Source organism: Peromyscus leucopus, chromosome 1 (assembly GCF_004664715.2).
Source record: "Peromyscus leucopus breed LL Stock chromosome 1, UCI_PerLeu_2.1, whole genome shotgun sequence".
NCBI lineage: Eukaryota > Metazoa > Chordata > Mammalia > Rodentia > Cricetidae > Peromyscus > Peromyscus leucopus.
Window position 1 is genome coordinate 60,714,548 of NC_051063.1, and position 16,695 is coordinate 60,731,242.

Here is a 16,695-nt window from a genome sequence, read left to right on the forward strand (position 1 = left end):
GGACATGAAACTTGGATTCAGCCAGGCGGTATCTTTAATCCCAGCATTCAGGAGGCAGAGGCAAATGGATCTCTGAGTTTGAGGTCATCGTGGTCTACAGAGAGTTCTGGGACACCCAGGGCTACACTGTGAAACCTTGTTTCAAAAAACCCAACAATAAAACAAGCAAAAGACTTGGATTGAGTTTGTTAAGGTTTATCCAGAAATTGACTTACTTTCTAGAATTGTATGCTAGCGCTGTGTTAGAGGTTTTTTTGTTTTGTTTTGTTTTGTTGGGGAGTGGTGTATTTCTTGTGTTGTGTTTTGGTCTTAATATTATGAAGTCGTTTTCTTTTTCTGTGTTCTGGATGTGTTATGAGAGTGCTATATTATCCATTTGCAATGTATTAAAATTTCCCTCCACACAATAGGTAACACACACCTTTAATCCCAACATACAGAAGGCAGGGACAGGCTGAACTCTGTGTATTCAAGGCCAAGCTGGTCTGCGTAGTTCCAGGCCAGCCAGGGCTACATAGTGAGACTCTATCTAAAAAAAAAAAAATAAAATAATAATAATAATAATAATAATAATAATAATCAAGTTAAGGATGAGGGGCTGGAGAGATGGCATAGGGGTTAAGAGCACTTACTGGTTGCTCTTCCTGAGGACCTGGGCTCAGTTTCCAGCACCCACAAGCAGCTCATAACTGTCTGTAACTTCAGTTCCAGATCTGATGTCCTCTTCTGGCCTCTGAGCACCTGTCCTCATACACACATGCCTACACAGACAGACAGACAGACATGCACATGTGCACACATAAATACAAATTTTCAAATATCTTAAGTAATGGCCTTTCCAGAAGAAGCTGGCTCCTGAAAGTTGTCCTCTAACCTCTACACAAGCACCATGGCATGTGCACACCCACATACTTACACACACAATGAATAAATTAATATAAAGATAAAATAAGAAGAAATGGCCTTCCTAGCATCTTCCTGTCCTTCCTGGGACTTGTTTGGTCCATCCTTAGATGACCCATCAATGGGGCAGAGTGCAGAGAGCCATTCACCCAGTAACTTTTTACTTTATAATAATAAGGGTATTTTGTTATTGTTTTGTTTTGTGGTTTGTTGACATAGGATCTTATACTATAGTCCAGTGTTAGGGTAACATGTAGATGTAACCAACCATCTTATTAAATAAGAAACACAGAACCAATGCAAAGAAGAAAGCCAAGAGGTCAGAACTAAGAGCTAAAACCTTACCCTTCCTCCTGCGTTGGTCCTACCTCTCCGAACCAGAGCTACTTCCCATGTGTCTGTCTTTTTATAGTGTTTCTGTTCTGCCTTCTCATTGGTTGTAAACCCAACCACATGACCACCTCGTCATGACCTGTCTGTATAGACCTCCAGGTTTTCTATGATTGGTATTGAGATTAAAGGCATGTGTATCCAATACTGGCTGTATCCCTGAACACACAGAGACTTACCTAGCTCTGCCTACCAAGTGCTGGGATTACAAATGTAAGCTACCACTGCCCTGCTTTCCTATGGCTTGCTAATAGCTCTGACCCCTGGGCAACTTTATTTATTAACATATAAATAACATTTGAATACAAATAAAATATCACCATAGTAACAGGTCAGTACACAGTGGATCTTTGCATGAGTTGATAAAGGTGAGGATGAATATACTGATGGCTCACTGTGGTGTTATTATGTTCCCCAAAATATTGTGCACCCTAATGAACTTATCTGGGGTTAGAGAACAGGACAGCCACTAGATACAGAGGCTAGAAAATGGTGGCACTCACACCTTTAATCCTAGCATTCCAGAGGCAGAAATCCATCTGTTCAAGGATACAGCCAAGCATGGTGACTCATGCCTTTAATCCCAGAAAGCAAGCCTTTAATCCCAGGGAGTGATGGTAGAAAGGAAAGATATATAAGGCGTGAAGACCAGAAACTAGAAAGCTTTTAGGCTTCTAGCAGCAGTTCAGCTGAGATCCATTCGGATATGAGGACTCAGAGGCTTCCAGTCTGAGGAAACAGGATCAGCTGAGGAACTGGCAAGGTGAGGAAGCTGTGGCTTGTTCTGCTTCTCTGATCTTCCAGCATTCACCCCAATAACTGGCTTCAGGTTTGATTTTATTAATAAGAACCTTCTAAGATTCCGGCTACAGCTCACCAACAATTTGGTTTAGGGACATTGCTGCTTCCTGACCTACAGATGGGGTCAGAGGACTCCTCTAGGATGGTGTGGCTATGAGGGGGGTCTGCGGGCATCTTGTTTCTGTTCCCTCTGTTGATGGGGGAGGGGGCGGGAGAGGCCTGTCCACTCGGCTCCACGACTTCTGGCATTGTGCATCAGTAGAAGAACCACTGGCATTGTGCCCACACACCACGAATTCTAAAGCGAATAGAACAGTCTGCGTTTGGTGTCTGAGCAGTGTGCCTTACAGTGGCTTGTTTGAAGTCAGAAATGTTAGCTTTATAATTATATATATATATATATATATATATATATATATATATATATATACATATATATATCTCCATCCATCCACTGGAGTAGATCTTTGAGACTCCCTAGACCAAAGCTGTGTGTGGTAAATACTATACCTATCAAAGGCTGTAGACTGTAACCCTTTTGTCGCATTGGTAAGGTGGGTGTGATTGTGTATGTGGGTAAACGTCACAGGACTTTTCCAGGGTGAAGAGAAACCCTAATTTCTCCCTTGGAACGGCGACCTGATTCTAGTCGCCCCTCCCCGAGTCTTGCAGAAAACACTGAGAGGCAGACACTCCAGTATGCATGAGTTCTACAGTGTCTGTCATAGGTCTCTGTGAGGGGGTGGCATTGCCTCTGAGGACACAGCACTCTCAGGAGCATGGCATGGTTAGACTGAGGTTCCACGCCTGAGCCATGCTTCCTGTTTCCCAGGGCCTCACCTCAGCTCTGCCACGCTTTGATTCTTTCCTTCCAGGCAAACTGAGGAGTATGTCCTCCCTCGGATGTTACAGGACCTGACAAAGCAGGTGCATCCTTCCCAGGGTTCCCTGCCAGTGTGGGCTGAGGGTGGGCACAGGAGGAGCTCCTGGGTGGAGTCAAAGCATAGCTGGGTAGATGGGAGGCACAGAGCGGAACTTCCGTGGTGAGTACAGGAGGGCTGATTGCAAGCCAGGCCGCAGGAGCCAGCCAGCCCTCGGCAGAGGTAGACTGTGACTCCGGGACAGTTCTAGAAGACCACAGCCAGCCGGTGATGGGCACATCTCTGAGCTTCATCCCTCTCATTGTGCTGTGGACCTGGGGTCCTCACTCTGCTTGCCTCCTTGGTAAATGGTGACATTGTTGGTGCCAGGAGATGGAGTGGAGGAAAGGACCTGCTGCAGCCATAGTAGAGCTGTGTGTCTCGTGGTCATTGAGGGAAATGGGAGAGCCTGGGGTCAGCACAAGTCGAATATGCTGGGGCTGGCACACCCAAGGTGAGGAAAGCCTTAGCGAGGACCTGGAACAGTGTGGTAGCCTTCAAGATATCGGAGGCCAGTGTGTAGCCTAGTAAGCAGCCCCGGGATCAAAAGTGGTCTTTTTTTTTCCACTGCAGGAAACTGTGCCCTTCGGAGATGTGGTACTGGCCACCCGGGACACCTGTGTTGGGAGCGAGGTCTGTGAGGAGCTCTGGACGCCACGAAGGTCAGCCAGCTCTCTACGCCATCCACTTCCCATCCTGAGCTGACCAGTGGGAAGACCTAGGCTTTGCAGCCTCTTGAGGTCATGGCCTTAACCATGGAGGTCCCCCTAGAGAGCTGAGGGGTCACAGGAGCCCAGCAGTCATTCCACCTGCCTCTTTCAACAGCCCCCACATCGACATGGGCCTGGATGGTGTGGAGATCATCACCAATGCCTCGGGTAGCCACCACGTGCTACGCAAAGCCCACACCAGGGTGGATCTGGTGACCATGGCCACTTCCAAGGTGGGTATTGGGCAGGGTGGATAGAGCAGTGTCACAGGTTAAGGCTTCATCAGAGGAACTGCCAAAACAATGGCACCTGGGGCAGGGCTCAGCCACCCGGTGCATACCACACCTCTGGTGCATACTTAAGGCTGTGGTTTGAGGCTGCATTCCATACATGCTTGGTCCCTTCCAGGTTTCTTTTCCTGGTATCACTAGGCCCTAACTGCTGTCATTCAAAGCAGATTCTGTCGACACTGCTATGACAGAGAACCAGGACGTGTTCCTGCCCATGATTGTCATGGAGACACGTATCAGCTTGCATGTACCTGCCACTGACCTTGGACACAGTGGAGCAGTCCTGTTAGTCCTTGGTGCAGACAGAGTTGCCCCAGGTTGAAGACGGGCACAGATAGGAGATGACATCTGTCCCTCACAGAGGTCACGGTCACCAGTGCTTCGGGTGGCCCTGAAGCTCAATGCTGCCCCATCGCACTGCCCTAGCTGCAGTGGCCTGGTGATATAAGGACAGCAGTCCTGCACTGTGAGCTGAGGGAGAGTAAAAGTGGATGTTCTATGGGGTGCCCAGCACCTGGTGTCATGTGACGTTATTTCAAGAAGACTCAACAGATCTCCTCACCCCAGATAGGGAACCGATGATAGACCAAAGTAACACTACCATCAAAGTTCACCCTGGTAAACCAGTGAGCTTATTGGAATTACTCAGCAAGAGGTGAGGGGTTACAGACAGGAGTAAGGATGAATCAGAGGCAGCTGCATCACTAAAGTCCCGTGGACAGCTCATAAAAGCTGGAACCCTGGAGCGCTCTTCACAATTTACAGGCACTTTGACAGATCAGAGAGTCTCTTCCAGGCAGCTTGGCTGGTCTGAGGGCCTCTTAGCAGTCCTTACTGCTTATGGGACCTTGGAGAGGAGGGGCCTTGCGCATCTGCTAAGTTTCAGGAACTTCCTGACACTTGTGCATTATTGACTTCCTGATGTTTCCATTTCGAGGAAATTGCGGCACAACACCTGGCAAGGCCACATGAACTGGAGCCGTGGGGCTTTGTGTCCCCACCTGCACCTACAGTATCTGTCAGAGTCCGGATGCCGATAGCAACTTGGGACCGGGTGGAGAATGGCAGACTGGGGCATCTAGGTGTCCTGTTCAGCACTAGTGGCAGTCACAGGTTATATAAAGCTCTGCTCTCACCCCTGCATCTTCCAGAATGGTGGCATCTACCTGCTAGCCAACCAGAAGGGCTGCGACGGTGACCGTCTCTACTATGATGGCTGTGCCATGATTGCCATGAATGGGAGCATCTTTGCCCAGGGCACTCAGTTCTCATTGGATGATGTGGTAATGAGCCAAGCATGGGGATGGGGAGTGGCCTTCACACTGCCCACTCAGTTGACTGCTCATCTGTATAGTTCCCCCTCCCCTAGCTGTGAGGAGGGATCCCCTTAGGAAAGGTTTTGCCTGAACAGAGCAGAGGAAAATGTCCCTGCTGGGCACGAACTATGGGGGAGAACCCCAGGCTGAAGTGAGCACATTGGGGCAGATACCACAGTGTCTGGGACACAGGACTTTTGAGCATGTTTGACTCATTTTGGAGGCTGACGGGGTGAAACCCCCCAATCAGGGGTTAGCAGACACTAGGCCTGGTCCTGTCATAAGGGATGGTGACCATCAGGCTTAACTGGGGACGTTATCCTCAGGGGCATCTGGCCTGTCCAAGATCTGTCAGTTCCCCCATGGCTTGGACCACACATGTTAAGGGGAGCAGGGCATACCTGCATTAGTCATTTTTCTCTCTAATGTGGCAATACCTGACAGGAATTCTTTAGGGAGGAGGGGTTTACTTTGGCTCACAGTTTGAGGCTAGCAGGCCATCATGGTGGGAAGGTGCGGCAGCCGGAGTGTGAGCCAGCCGGTCACATCACATCCACAGTCGGAACCACAGAGACGAAAGCTAGTGCTCAGCACTTTCTACTTTTTATTCAGTCTGGGACCCCAGTCCACAGGCTGGTGCCACCCACATTCAGACACTCCCTCACAAACATACCCAGAGATTTGTTTCCTTGGTAATTCTAGATTGCATCGAGCTGACAATCAGTGTTAACCATCTCATCCCACTTGGGCTCTGAGTGATGGGAAGTGCAGAGGAAACCCCTTACTTCTCGTGGGGAGGGGCTTTATAAGGCCAGGCGAGGGACAGGGTGGGAGTGTCATCACAATCCTTTGGCAGAGGGGTGTGAGGACACGGAGAAGAGACAGGAAGGCAGAGGACAGCCCCGCACAAACGTACTGATCCACCTTAGGAGCCATACAGTCCTCAGAGGGCCTGGTGAGCTGCATGCTCAATGCCTAGAAGACGTGGGTGTGGACTGCCATGTTACTCCCCACGCTGTTCTCCCTCTCAGCCTTCCTCTGTGTTGGATTGATTTTCCGGTCACAGGATGGCTCCAGTGTCCAGCCATCCCATCTATAAGTCGCTATGTTCAGAATTTGAGAAGGAGTCATTGTTTTCTATGTGTCTTTTAGGTAAAAAAGAATATTTCCTGAAACTTCCCCTGTCCCCGTTACTGACAGAGTTGTGTCCCCTGCTGTAACTGCTGTGTCCTTGGGAAATGTATAAATGTAGCTGAGGTTCTGGTGTCAACCAGACAGAGATGCAGCAGGAGAGAGAGTTCAGGTTACAGCATTGATGTCGGGCAGCTCCCAACCATCTTTCATTCCAGCACTAGAACAACAGTGCCCTCTTCTGGCCTCTACAGAAACTGCACTCACCTGCACATAACACTCAGGACACACACATACTCATAATTTAGAGTACTTTTTTTAAGAGGAGAAAATATTCAAGAGGGTAGTGGTGCCATCCACCCTGCTAGGGGCAGCAGATGCTGTAAAAAGTCCGACCCATCCACGTGGGACAGCAGTCCTGTGCTTTCTCTCCCTTTCCCCATCCAGGAGGTCCTCACTGCCACCCTGGACCTGGAGGACGTCCGGAGCTACAGGGCAGAGATCTCATCTCGGAACCTGGAGGTAAGTGCCCTGGGAAACACCAGCCTGAGTGCTCAGCCAGGCCCTGCTAGTGGCCCAGTATGCTGTGGGCTTGACCAAGGCTGTGGGGCCAGAGATGGTGCTGAACTGTGGCTGCTGTCGTGTGCCCGGCTCCTCTCACTACGTATGGCATCCTTGGGGTCCACTTGCAGCTGTCACTGTGTCCGCATGTCCTCCCCCAACAGGCAAGCAGGGTGAGCCCATACCCCCGGGTGACTGTGGATTTTGCCCTCTCGGGCAGGGAAGACTTGTGGGAGCTGGTGTCAGAACCTGTGGAGTGGACGTACCACAGTCCTGAGGAGGAGATAAGGTAGGTGCCCCTGGGTCTGGATCCTGTTGCTTTGTGGCCCCCGCCGTCCCAGTGGCCGCCGACGTCTGCCAGGTGTGAGGGCTGCAAGGATTCCCGAAATCTGCCTAGGGTGGACCCTGTGCTGCACTGGAGTTAAAAAGATGCAGTGGCTGCTACGTAATGAGCTCTCAGACAGCTAGAGCTTCACAGTGAGACCCGGTCCAAAAAAATCGTCACTGGCTGATGAGGCCAGGCTGCCTGGTTCTGCCTAGGGTGGTCTCCCTGTACTCTGTCCTTAAGCTCTGAGGCCTTGTGTGCGCCCATTTCACGTGGGCACTGTGTGGTGGTCTCCCTGTACTGTGTCCGTAAGCCAGGCCTCAGTGTACCCATTTCATGTGGGATAGCTCTGGGGGTTTCCCCCAGACTTGTTAGAACCAAAATGCCCAGATTGACATGAAGTGCTTATGACAGCAGATGGCCCAGCAAGAGCCCAGGCTCAGGGCTGTGTCTCTGCGCTGCCTTCGGGGGTCCCCCTGCAGGACCACTGTAGAGGTGCAGTAAGCCAGGCTTGTGCCTCCTGACCCAACACTCTTATCTCCTGCAGCCTCGGACCGGCCTGCTGGCTCTGGGACTTCCTTCGACGGAGCAAACAGGTAGGGTGGTTAGTTCCTACCCACCCCCAGGTGCTCTCCTGGTTGGTGTGTGAGTCTAGGGCAGGTTAGTGATGTTTTTCTTCGGGGGTGGGGGGTAGGTGTGTGTATCTGAACTGGCCAGAGGCCTAATGGCTGAAGCCCGCTTTGAAGCCATGTGGTGGTCTGTGGAGCTGTTGAAAGGCAGAGGAACTCCCATGTCTCCCAACGTGTGCACATCTAGGGTCAGAAAGACAGCCTGGGACCCAGAGTGTCATCTCCTGCCCTTTATAGGAAACCTGTCATACAAGTGGGTCGTTGGCCCACCACCCCAGGGATGATGCTAAGCTGTGCTCCTGTAGGACTCTGGGGCTCACAGGGTGGTGGTGCTGGGCTGGAGATTGGGTGGGGCACAGCCTATCCGCAGCTCGGTTCACACTGTGCTTGGTCGGCCCCTTCCAGGCTGGGTTTTTCCTGCCCCTGAGTGGCGGTGTGGATAGTGCGGCCAGCGCCTGCATCGTCTACTCCATGTGCTGCCTGGTCTGCGAGGCTGTGCAGAGCGGAAGTAGGTGACGTGATGTCCATTGATCTGAGGAGAGAGTCAAGTTGGGAACCAGTCAGGGAGCGAAGGACAAACCCAGGTCATGGGTACTGTGGGTGAGGGAGGCTTCATGGCTGGGCATAGATGTTGTCTGTCCTATTCAAGTCCCAGAACTCAGGCCAGTAACAGCCTTTCCTGGGCAGTTAGCAGATGTGGCCTTGTCTACCTGCCACTGTCTGTCAGCAGTGCAGCCCTGGTGGCGGCGGACACACACACACACACACATACACACCCACACACACACACACACACACACACACACACACACACACACACACGACACACATAGGCTTTGGGGTCTGGCAACCTAGGTCAAGTCCGTATCTTACCATGGGTGCAGTGACACTAAGAATAGCCTGCATAGTGCAAGAGCAATGGGTTAGCCCAAGACAGAACACAGGCTAGCCCCACACAGACCTCAGTTAGTGCAGAGCAATGAGTTAGTGCAGTGCAGAGCCGTGGATTGGGTTAGTACAGTGCAGAGCCATGGATTGGGTTAGTACAGCACAGAGCAGTGGGTTAGTGCAGTGCAGAGCTGTGGATTGGGTTAGTGCAGCACAGAGCAGTGAGTTAGTACAGTGCAGGGGCAGAGAGTTAGCCCAGCACAGACCATAGGTTGGTCTAGTGTGTGTTAACACACAGATCGGTGTGTTAGCACAGCTAGCCCTGTGAGCACAGGGACCAGTGTGCAAGCACCTGAGAGAGGGACTTGCTCATTTTTTTAGGACCCTGGGCAATGGACCAGGCTAGATTGGTGGTCTCTGGGGTAATCAATGGGAGTTAGATGCAAGGGAACATGGGAGATGGACTGTGGGAACTGAAAAGACTGGGGGATAACTAGGTGGGTTCCAGGGATGGACTGGGGCTGATGTGTGGGAGCTCAGGATCAGACCAGGGGTACCTGGTACTTATGTGGGCCCCAGGGAGGTGGGCGGAGGCTGACACTTGCAAGATGTGGGCTGGCTGCATGGGCACTTGGGAGGGAGGCCAGGACTTTGTGTACAATGGTTCTCATCCTGCCATGGTGGCTGCAGATCAGCAAGTGCTGACAGACATCCAAAGCCTAGTGGACGAGAACGGCTACACCCCACAAGATCCCCAGGAGCTCTGCGGACGCCTGCTCACCACTTGCTACATGGCCAGTGAGAACTCCTCCAGGGAGACCCACAGCAGGGCCATAGAACTGGCTCAGCAGATTGGAAGGTAGGACTCCATCCTGTGCCGAGCTCAGGCTGGCACCAGGGCAAAGGTCAGAGCTGGTGACAAGCCCGTGGTTGCACCTGGCAGCTGAGTGAAATGCTGCTGTGGGTTTGAGCCCAGACTGTATAGTTCACGTGTACATGCATAAACATCCGTCACCCAGCCCTGCCTCTAGGTGCAGTTGCAGGTCACCTATTCCTGTCAGCAGGATACCATAGGGCTGGTCCAGCAGTCTTTGGATGCAGCTCATAGGCTGTGTGGGGAGGATCGAGGAGACTTTTCCAGGAGGTGTGACTCTACCTCGTCTAGAATATTCTTTTATTCTGGCTCTTCGGAAAACCAAGAAACTGCCTGTCACATTGCTGGGTACAGCCAAAAGCCTCCCTGCCAGCAGTTCCGTACCTGGGCTTATGCCCAAAGGAGTTACAAGCCCAAACAGTTACCTCTACAGGACGCTCCTGGTTGTCAGCTTTGTCACAGTAGTGAGAGGAGGAAATGGCCCAAGTGTCCATTGGCTGATGAATAGCTAAACAAAATGTCATCTGTCCACACGGGAGTACTACTCTGATGTGAAAAGGTGTGGCGTGCCTCTAAAGCATACGTGACCCTTGGAATTGTCATGCTGAGTGAAAATGCTGGGTGTCAAAGGTCATGACGTGCACAACTCTATTGCTGTGCGTTGCCCAGCCTGGCATATCCATAGTGGATTTATCAGTCCAGACAGTGGACTGGCGATTGTCAAGCTGGGGCGGATGGGAGCAGGGAATGACAGTTGCTAGGCAGGATTTCTTTCTGGCGTGGTGAGTTCTGGAAGTAGATGGCGAGTAGTCCTGGTTTTACAGTGTCATGACTGGGCTGACCACGGGTGAGTCACATGCTCTGGGGTGGTAATTGAGGGCCAGCGAGAGGGTTCAGTAGGTAAAGGTGTCTGCCGCCAAGTCTGATGACCTGAGTTCAGTCCCTTGCGCCCACATGCTGGAAGGAGAGACTGACTCCCAGAAGTTATTCTCTGATATCCACACACCTGCCATGGGATATGTGCCCCGCCCCCATACATGTGATAAGAAAATTTTTATTTTTAATTATTTATGTAGCGTGGGCATGTGCATATGAGTGCCAGAGGAGTGCGTCGAATCCCCTGGCACTGGAGTTACAGGTGGTTGTGAGCCGCTGTGAGGTTGCTGAGCCATCTTTCCAGACCCAAGTGAATTTTTTTTTTCTTTTTGAGATAGGTCTCACTTTGTAGCTCTGGCTGACCTGGAGCTCATAGAAATCCATCTGCCTCTGTCTCCCAAGTGCTGGGATTTTAGGCGTGCACCCCTATACCCAGGCCAAAGAAATGTTTTTCAAAGGTAGTTAAGAGCATGTCTTAGCACCCCTGTGCTGAGCACTCTCGCCCTTGCCCTTCCAGCTACCACATCAGTCTGAGCATCGACACTGCCGTGAAGGCCGTCCTGGGCATCTTCAGCCTGGTGACCCGGAAGTTCCCTCGGTTTTCAGCACACGGAGGGAGCAGCAGGGAGAACCTGGCCTTGCAGAATGTGCAGGTAAGTGCTTGAGCCTGGCCCTGATCCTCACAAAGGTGTGGAGGGGAAGTCAGTAAAAGACCGGGAGCCTGGGGATGTGATGGGCAGTGCTGGGTTAACTGCCTGTAAGCCTCACTAGAGACGCTGGCCACACAGCCATGCTTTGAATTGCAGGTCTGTGAGTGTGAGCGCATGGGAAAGTGTGTGCCCATCTGAGCCTTGGTGAGGCTGTGTGCTGGAGCATGACCACACACAGGTGTATGTGGGGACCTACCTGTGCATTTCATCCAGCCCTGGCCTGGCTGGCCCTGCCCCACCCCTGGGCTACCTTGGTTAGCCTGCATGTCATGTGTCAAAAGAAAGAGGAAAGGTCCCAGGGCTTGTCTGTTGCAATGCCATCTCTGTTTGCCCCATCTGTGCGTGGCAAATGGTAAATAGTGTGGAGGGCACTGCTGAGCATCTTCCTGGCTACCACTACCTCAGTGCCTGGCTCCTGCTGTGACCCTGCTGTGCTATGACCCTGCTGTGGACTGGTGCAGGAGGAGCATGGGAGGCCCCACACCCCAGCCCCCGACACAGGACAGATTGATTCATCCCGTGTTGTGTTCTGACTTGGTTGCTCCCGCGCTAAGATTGTCTCGTAGTCCAGCTGCTTCCTGGGTCCTGGCACAGGGTAACTGCCTTCTTCCCTCATCCAGGCTCGGATAAGGATGGTCCTCGCCTACCTGTTTGCTCAGCTGAGCCTCTGGTCCCGGGGCGCGCGAGGGGGCCTTCTCGTACTTGGATCTGCCAATGTGGATGAGAGGTGGGTGTGGCTGGGGAACTTGCCTTGATGACACCACCCTAAGTCTCTGGTGGAAGTTTGGTCCTTTCAAGACACAGTCTCCCTGTAATATCTGGATATCAAGAAACCTCTGTCTGCTCCGAGCCCAGCTCACTCTCATCCAGCGCAGGCTGCTTCCATTTCCGACCTGCCTCTGCTCCCGTCAGCCCCACGGGCTCCCATCACCTCCTCCTTTCCTGTCCCATGCATCATCATAGGTCATTTCATTGCAAACAGTTTTCTACTCCTAACAAGACAGCTGCTTTTCTGTGTGAACTGAAGACAAATGCCTTTTTCTCTTGCTTAAAAAACATCCAGTAGGGGCTAGAGAGATGGCTCAGTGGTTAAGAGCACTGGCTGCTCTTCCAGAGGTTCTGAGTTCAATTCCCAGCAAACACATAGTGGCTCACGACCATCTATAATGAGATCTGGTGCCCTCTTCTGGTGTGTAGGCATATATGCCCGCAGAACACTGTATACATAATAATACATAAATCTTACAAAAACAAACAAACATCCAGTGGCCCTCTTGTTTCCAGATAAAATCCACCCGACCTCAGACCCAGCAGTGGAGACTGATAGATCCCCTTCCCAGGCTCAGTTTCCCTGCTTTCCTTAAGTGAGCCACTTCACCTCCTAATTGTTCTCACGTGCTCCTCATTAGCTGAGGAATTTTAAAAACATCATGTATTCATCAATTGTCATTTCACCAGTCTGTCTATCCATAAGTTGAGTCACCCATCGGTCCATCCATTACTCTGACCACCCAACTATCTACCCATCCACTTGCCAATCCATCCATCCATTTACCCACCCATACATAATCCACCCACCTATCCATCCACTCACACATATGTACCCCACCCACACATCTGTATATCCACCAATGTATTCATCCATCCACCCATCTATCCATCTACCCAACTGTACATATGTACACCCCAAACCATCTATCCATCCACCCACCCACCCAAACATACATACATTCACCCCCAACCATCCATTCATCCACCCAACATACATACATACTCTACCACCCATCCATCCATCCACCCACCCGTACATATGTACATCCATCCACCTGTCCATCTACCCAACCACCCACATCTACACCCACATATACATACACCCCCTGTTCCATAGTTTCATTTGGTTTGATTTTGAGGCAGCTCCTTACTATGAAGCACAGGGTAGCTTCAAACTTACTATGTAACCCAGGCTGCCCTCAAACTGGAAGCAATCCTCCTGCCTCTGCCTTCTGAGACTAGGATTATAGGATTGTGTCACCATATGTAGCAGGGTTTTATATTTTTATTTGTGTGTGTGTGTGTGTGTGTGTGTGTGTGTGTGTGTGTATGTGTGCGCGCGCGCATGCTTGCAGCCAGCATGTGCCATGGCATGTGTGTGGAGGTCAGAGGACAACTTCAGTGCTGGTGCTCACCTTCTACCTTGTCTGAAGCAGGCTGTCACTGTTCACTGCTGTAGACTCCAGGCTAGCTGTCCTGCAAGGTTCTGGGATTCTGTCTCCATCTCTCCATAGAAGTGCCAGGATCACAGATGCTACTGCTGGGTCCAGATTTATGTGGGTGCTGGGAATCTGAACGAGTCTTTTTCTGTCCTGCCAGCCAGCTCCCAAATAATGACATGAGACTTCTTATTAATTATGAAAGCTTGGCCTTTAGCTTAGGCTTATCCCACTGTCTCTTATAACTTAAATTAACCTGCTTCTACTAATCTTCATTTTACCATGTGGCTTTTTACCTTTCTTTAATTCAGTATGTCCAACTCCCTCCATGTCTCCTTGGCATCTCCCTGGTGCCTCGATTATCTCCTCCTACTTCCTCTCTCTGCCCTGAAGTCCTGTCTACACCTCCTGCCTAGCTATTGGCTATTCAGCTCTTTACTAAACCAATCACAGCAATGTATCTTCACACAGTGTACAAATATCCCACAACACTCGTCCTTGTGGAGGAAATGCTTTATCCGCAGAGCCATCCCCTTGTGCCCGAGACTGCTCTTTTTCTCCTTGGTGAAGGAGGGAGAGAGGAATCACCAGTGGGGGTGGGGTTGAGAGGATGGCAGGAGCACAGTGGGGTTGCCATCCCTCTGCCGCAGCACCTAGCTGCTGCTGCTCATGCAGTTGGGAAGTGCTGGGTAAAGCACCTGGTGCCACAAGAAGCAGTGAGTGAAGAGCTTGGGAGAGATGATGAGACACAGCCATAAGGATAATAGATGGGGGCCTGTGGCATCTTGGGCCCAGTGAGTTACGTGAGAGTGTTTGATGACTTGCCAGGAGGACTTGGGACTTGGTGTAGAGTTGTAAACAGATTGGCAGTGAGGTTGGGTAAGGAAGAACAGCCTGGCACAGTTTGCCAAGCCTGCTCCCAATGATGGTACAAGGGATACATCCAGTTCCACATCCTGCTGACAGCTAGTATAAAGGGCCACCTCCTGGGCAGCTGGTCATTCAGTATTTGGGGTACAGGTAAACCTAGGCTGGCAGGCACCTTCTGTTGACACCTGCCGGAAACCCCACCTCCCAGGAGGAATGCAGGACTTCAGCACCAACCATGTCATTTGTACACACAGCTTAGGCCCAGGGACCTCTGTCAGGGAGGGACAGGGGAACCCTACAAGCCCGGGTTCCCAACATTAGGCAAGCTACTTGGTGGATGCCTTCTGAAGGAGGGCTGTTGTCCCAGGCCTGGGGGTGAGACACAGGTGAGTGAGGGTACATTGGGGTGGGGGTGTTCTTGCTAACAGAAGATCAAAGTAAGACCAGAACAATGGACGGGAGCACACTCGAGGTAACCATGGCTGATGGTTGATGTCAGCTAACAGGAGGTAGAGGAAGGAAGGCCAGAGTCCTGCCAGGGGCCATGAGGCCATGGAGAGAGGTCTGTCCCATGGAAGAAGGAGAGCAGGATGTGTTGTGAGCACCTCTCCGGGGCCCCTGTCTCTGCTGGTGTCAATCTGAGTTCCACCGCCATTTCACCATCCCTCTGTTCTACCTGAAGACACTTACCCGAGGCTAGTAGATTCGTCACTCTTTGCCAGTTTAGCTTGGAGCCACTGGGTCAGCAGAAACTCCTGTGTGGCCAGGAGTGGGGGGGGTCTCACCAGGGAACACAGTGGCCTGTGGCAGAGCTGTGGCAGGTGGGCGGGGTTAGGAGGTGTGTCAGCTCTGAGTTGTTTGTTCTCACGGTCACTGCAGGGCAGCTGCTCCAAGCTGTCAAAGTGCTGAGGCCATTGGTCCTCCCCCAGGCCTCTGGAGGCTCGCCCTACACCCACCACCAACCCACCCCTCCCCATATCCTCACACCTTCAGCATCTTGATGGCCCCTTTGGCCATGACTCTAATTCTTATTCCCTTTGAGGAGACCTGGAGCTGTCTCTCAAGCCCACCCTGTAATCCTGGTCCATCTCTGTCTGGAGTCCTCAGTACATCTTCAGGGCCCTTTTTACTAGGTGAGGTCACAGAGCCAGAGCTCCAGATCAGAGCTTTAGATCAGGCCGAGTGTGTACTTTGCGCAAGGTCCTGTCTCCCCTTCCGAGGCCTCTGTCCCTCAGCTCCACCTAGCTGTCTCTGGCCTTCTAGACAAGCTGTTCCCAGTGAGCAGATGGCAGTAACCAAGCATTCTGAGCCAAGATAGGTGTCTACACAGTGTGCCAATGTCAACCTGCTAGTCTCCTCCAGGACCTGGGTTATGCTGGGCTTCAGACTTCTGGGCCCCTGGAAGAAGGGAGTCCTTGGCCAGCACTGGTGGGCCCCATAACCAGCAATACCCCCAGAAACCATGGGGACACCATCCTTTCTCCCTGGCAGTCTCCTCGGCTACTTGACCAAGTATGACTGCTCCAGTGCGGACATCAACCCCATAGGCGGCATCAGCAAGACAGACCTGAGAGCTTTTGTCCAGTTCTGCGCCGAGCGTTTCCAGCTTCCCGCTCTGCAGATGTGAGTGCTCCTGTCGCTCCTGGGCCACCAAGGCCACCCTTGCCCCACTCGGCCATCCTCCTTAGCTTCTTATGCCCCACCCTCCATCTGGGAGCATGAAGTCATGACCCCACCCATTCCTTTTCCTGCACCCATAGTTCTAAGTGTTTTAAGTGACAATTCCTCCCAGACTGGCTTTTCTCCTGCCATCTCAGGGCAGAGGGACTGACGGTGGCACCTGCTGAAGACACCCACAGCCTATCAGGCCACTGCAGCATCATTACTGGTGCCAGGAAAACTGTGTCCTTGCTGTCCTTGCAGTCAGTTGTGTCCACAGGGGACCTCTGACAATATGTGGAGGTCCCTTTGGTTGTCACAAAGAGTTTGTTCCTGGCAGCTCAGAGGCACAGGCTGGGGGTCCTCCCAAGTGTCCTGCGGTATATCGAGCTACCCCACCATACCCTCTAGGTCCAGTCTCCTGACCACAGCTACTAATATTCCTGTAGTGGAGGCCCCTGCCCTGCGCTCTTCACCTCCTTACCACTTTGATCCACTGTCCTTTGGGTCCTGAAGCCTCAGGATCATGAGCCCAGGCATGACCCTGCCAGTCATGGCCAGCCCGTCTGCAGTCTGTCTAGGGACGTCCTGCCAGAGCTCCCGAGCATATCAGCAGCCCTGGTGACTGACTC

At 51.9% G+C, this 16,695-nt stretch overlaps 1 protein-coding gene and 1 long non-coding RNA gene across 10 annotated transcripts in view; one reads left to right on the forward strand and one right to left on the reverse strand.

Moving 5' to 3' along the window:
- The window catches only part of Nadsyn1 (NAD synthetase 1), a 36,265-nt gene that overhangs the window by 15,594 nt on the left and 3,976 nt on the right, over positions 1-16,695 (forward strand). For 6 of the 7 annotated variants that reach the window (XR_005092226.1, XM_037208764.1, XM_028871145.2 and 3 more), the window contains 12 exons: positions 2,970-3,021; positions 3,588-3,676; positions 3,840-3,957; positions 5,166-5,297; positions 6,909-6,983; positions 7,187-7,311; positions 7,895-7,943; positions 8,382-8,484; positions 9,555-9,723; positions 11,132-11,267; positions 11,945-12,051; positions 15,896-16,027. Coding sequence is in view for 6 of the 7 variants with exons in the window: in XM_037208764.1 (XP_037064659.1) it covers positions 2,970-3,021; positions 3,588-3,676; positions 3,840-3,957; positions 5,166-5,297; positions 6,909-6,983; positions 7,187-7,311; positions 7,895-7,943; positions 8,382-8,484; positions 9,555-9,723; positions 11,132-11,267; positions 11,945-12,051; positions 15,896-16,027 (1,287 nt within the window). In the remaining variant the exon portion in view is untranslated. Of the gene's footprint in view, positions 1-2,969; positions 3,022-3,587; positions 3,677-3,839; positions 3,958-5,165; positions 5,298-6,908; positions 6,984-7,186; positions 7,312-7,894; positions 7,944-8,381; positions 8,485-9,554; positions 9,724-11,131; positions 11,268-11,944; positions 12,052-15,895; positions 16,028-16,474; positions 16,685-16,695 lie in introns of those variants that run through there. The other variant, XM_037208766.1, reaches the window with a different exon arrangement.
- On the reverse strand, positions 8,192-16,694 carry LOC119088559. Of its 3 annotated transcripts, none has more exons than XR_005092228.1 (4): positions 16,548-16,690; positions 15,095-15,216; positions 13,511-13,698; positions 8,192-8,508 (listed from the first exon to the last, which is right to left on the reverse strand). It is a non-coding gene; the product is annotated as an uncharacterized LOC119088559 (long non-coding RNA). The 3 variants fall into 3 exon arrangements; XR_005092230.1 differs by lacking the exon at positions 8,192-8,508 and adding an exon at positions 11,262-12,032 and having other exon boundaries at positions 16,548-16,694; XR_005092229.1 differs by lacking the exons at positions 13,511-13,698; positions 15,095-15,216 and having other exon boundaries at positions 16,548-16,675.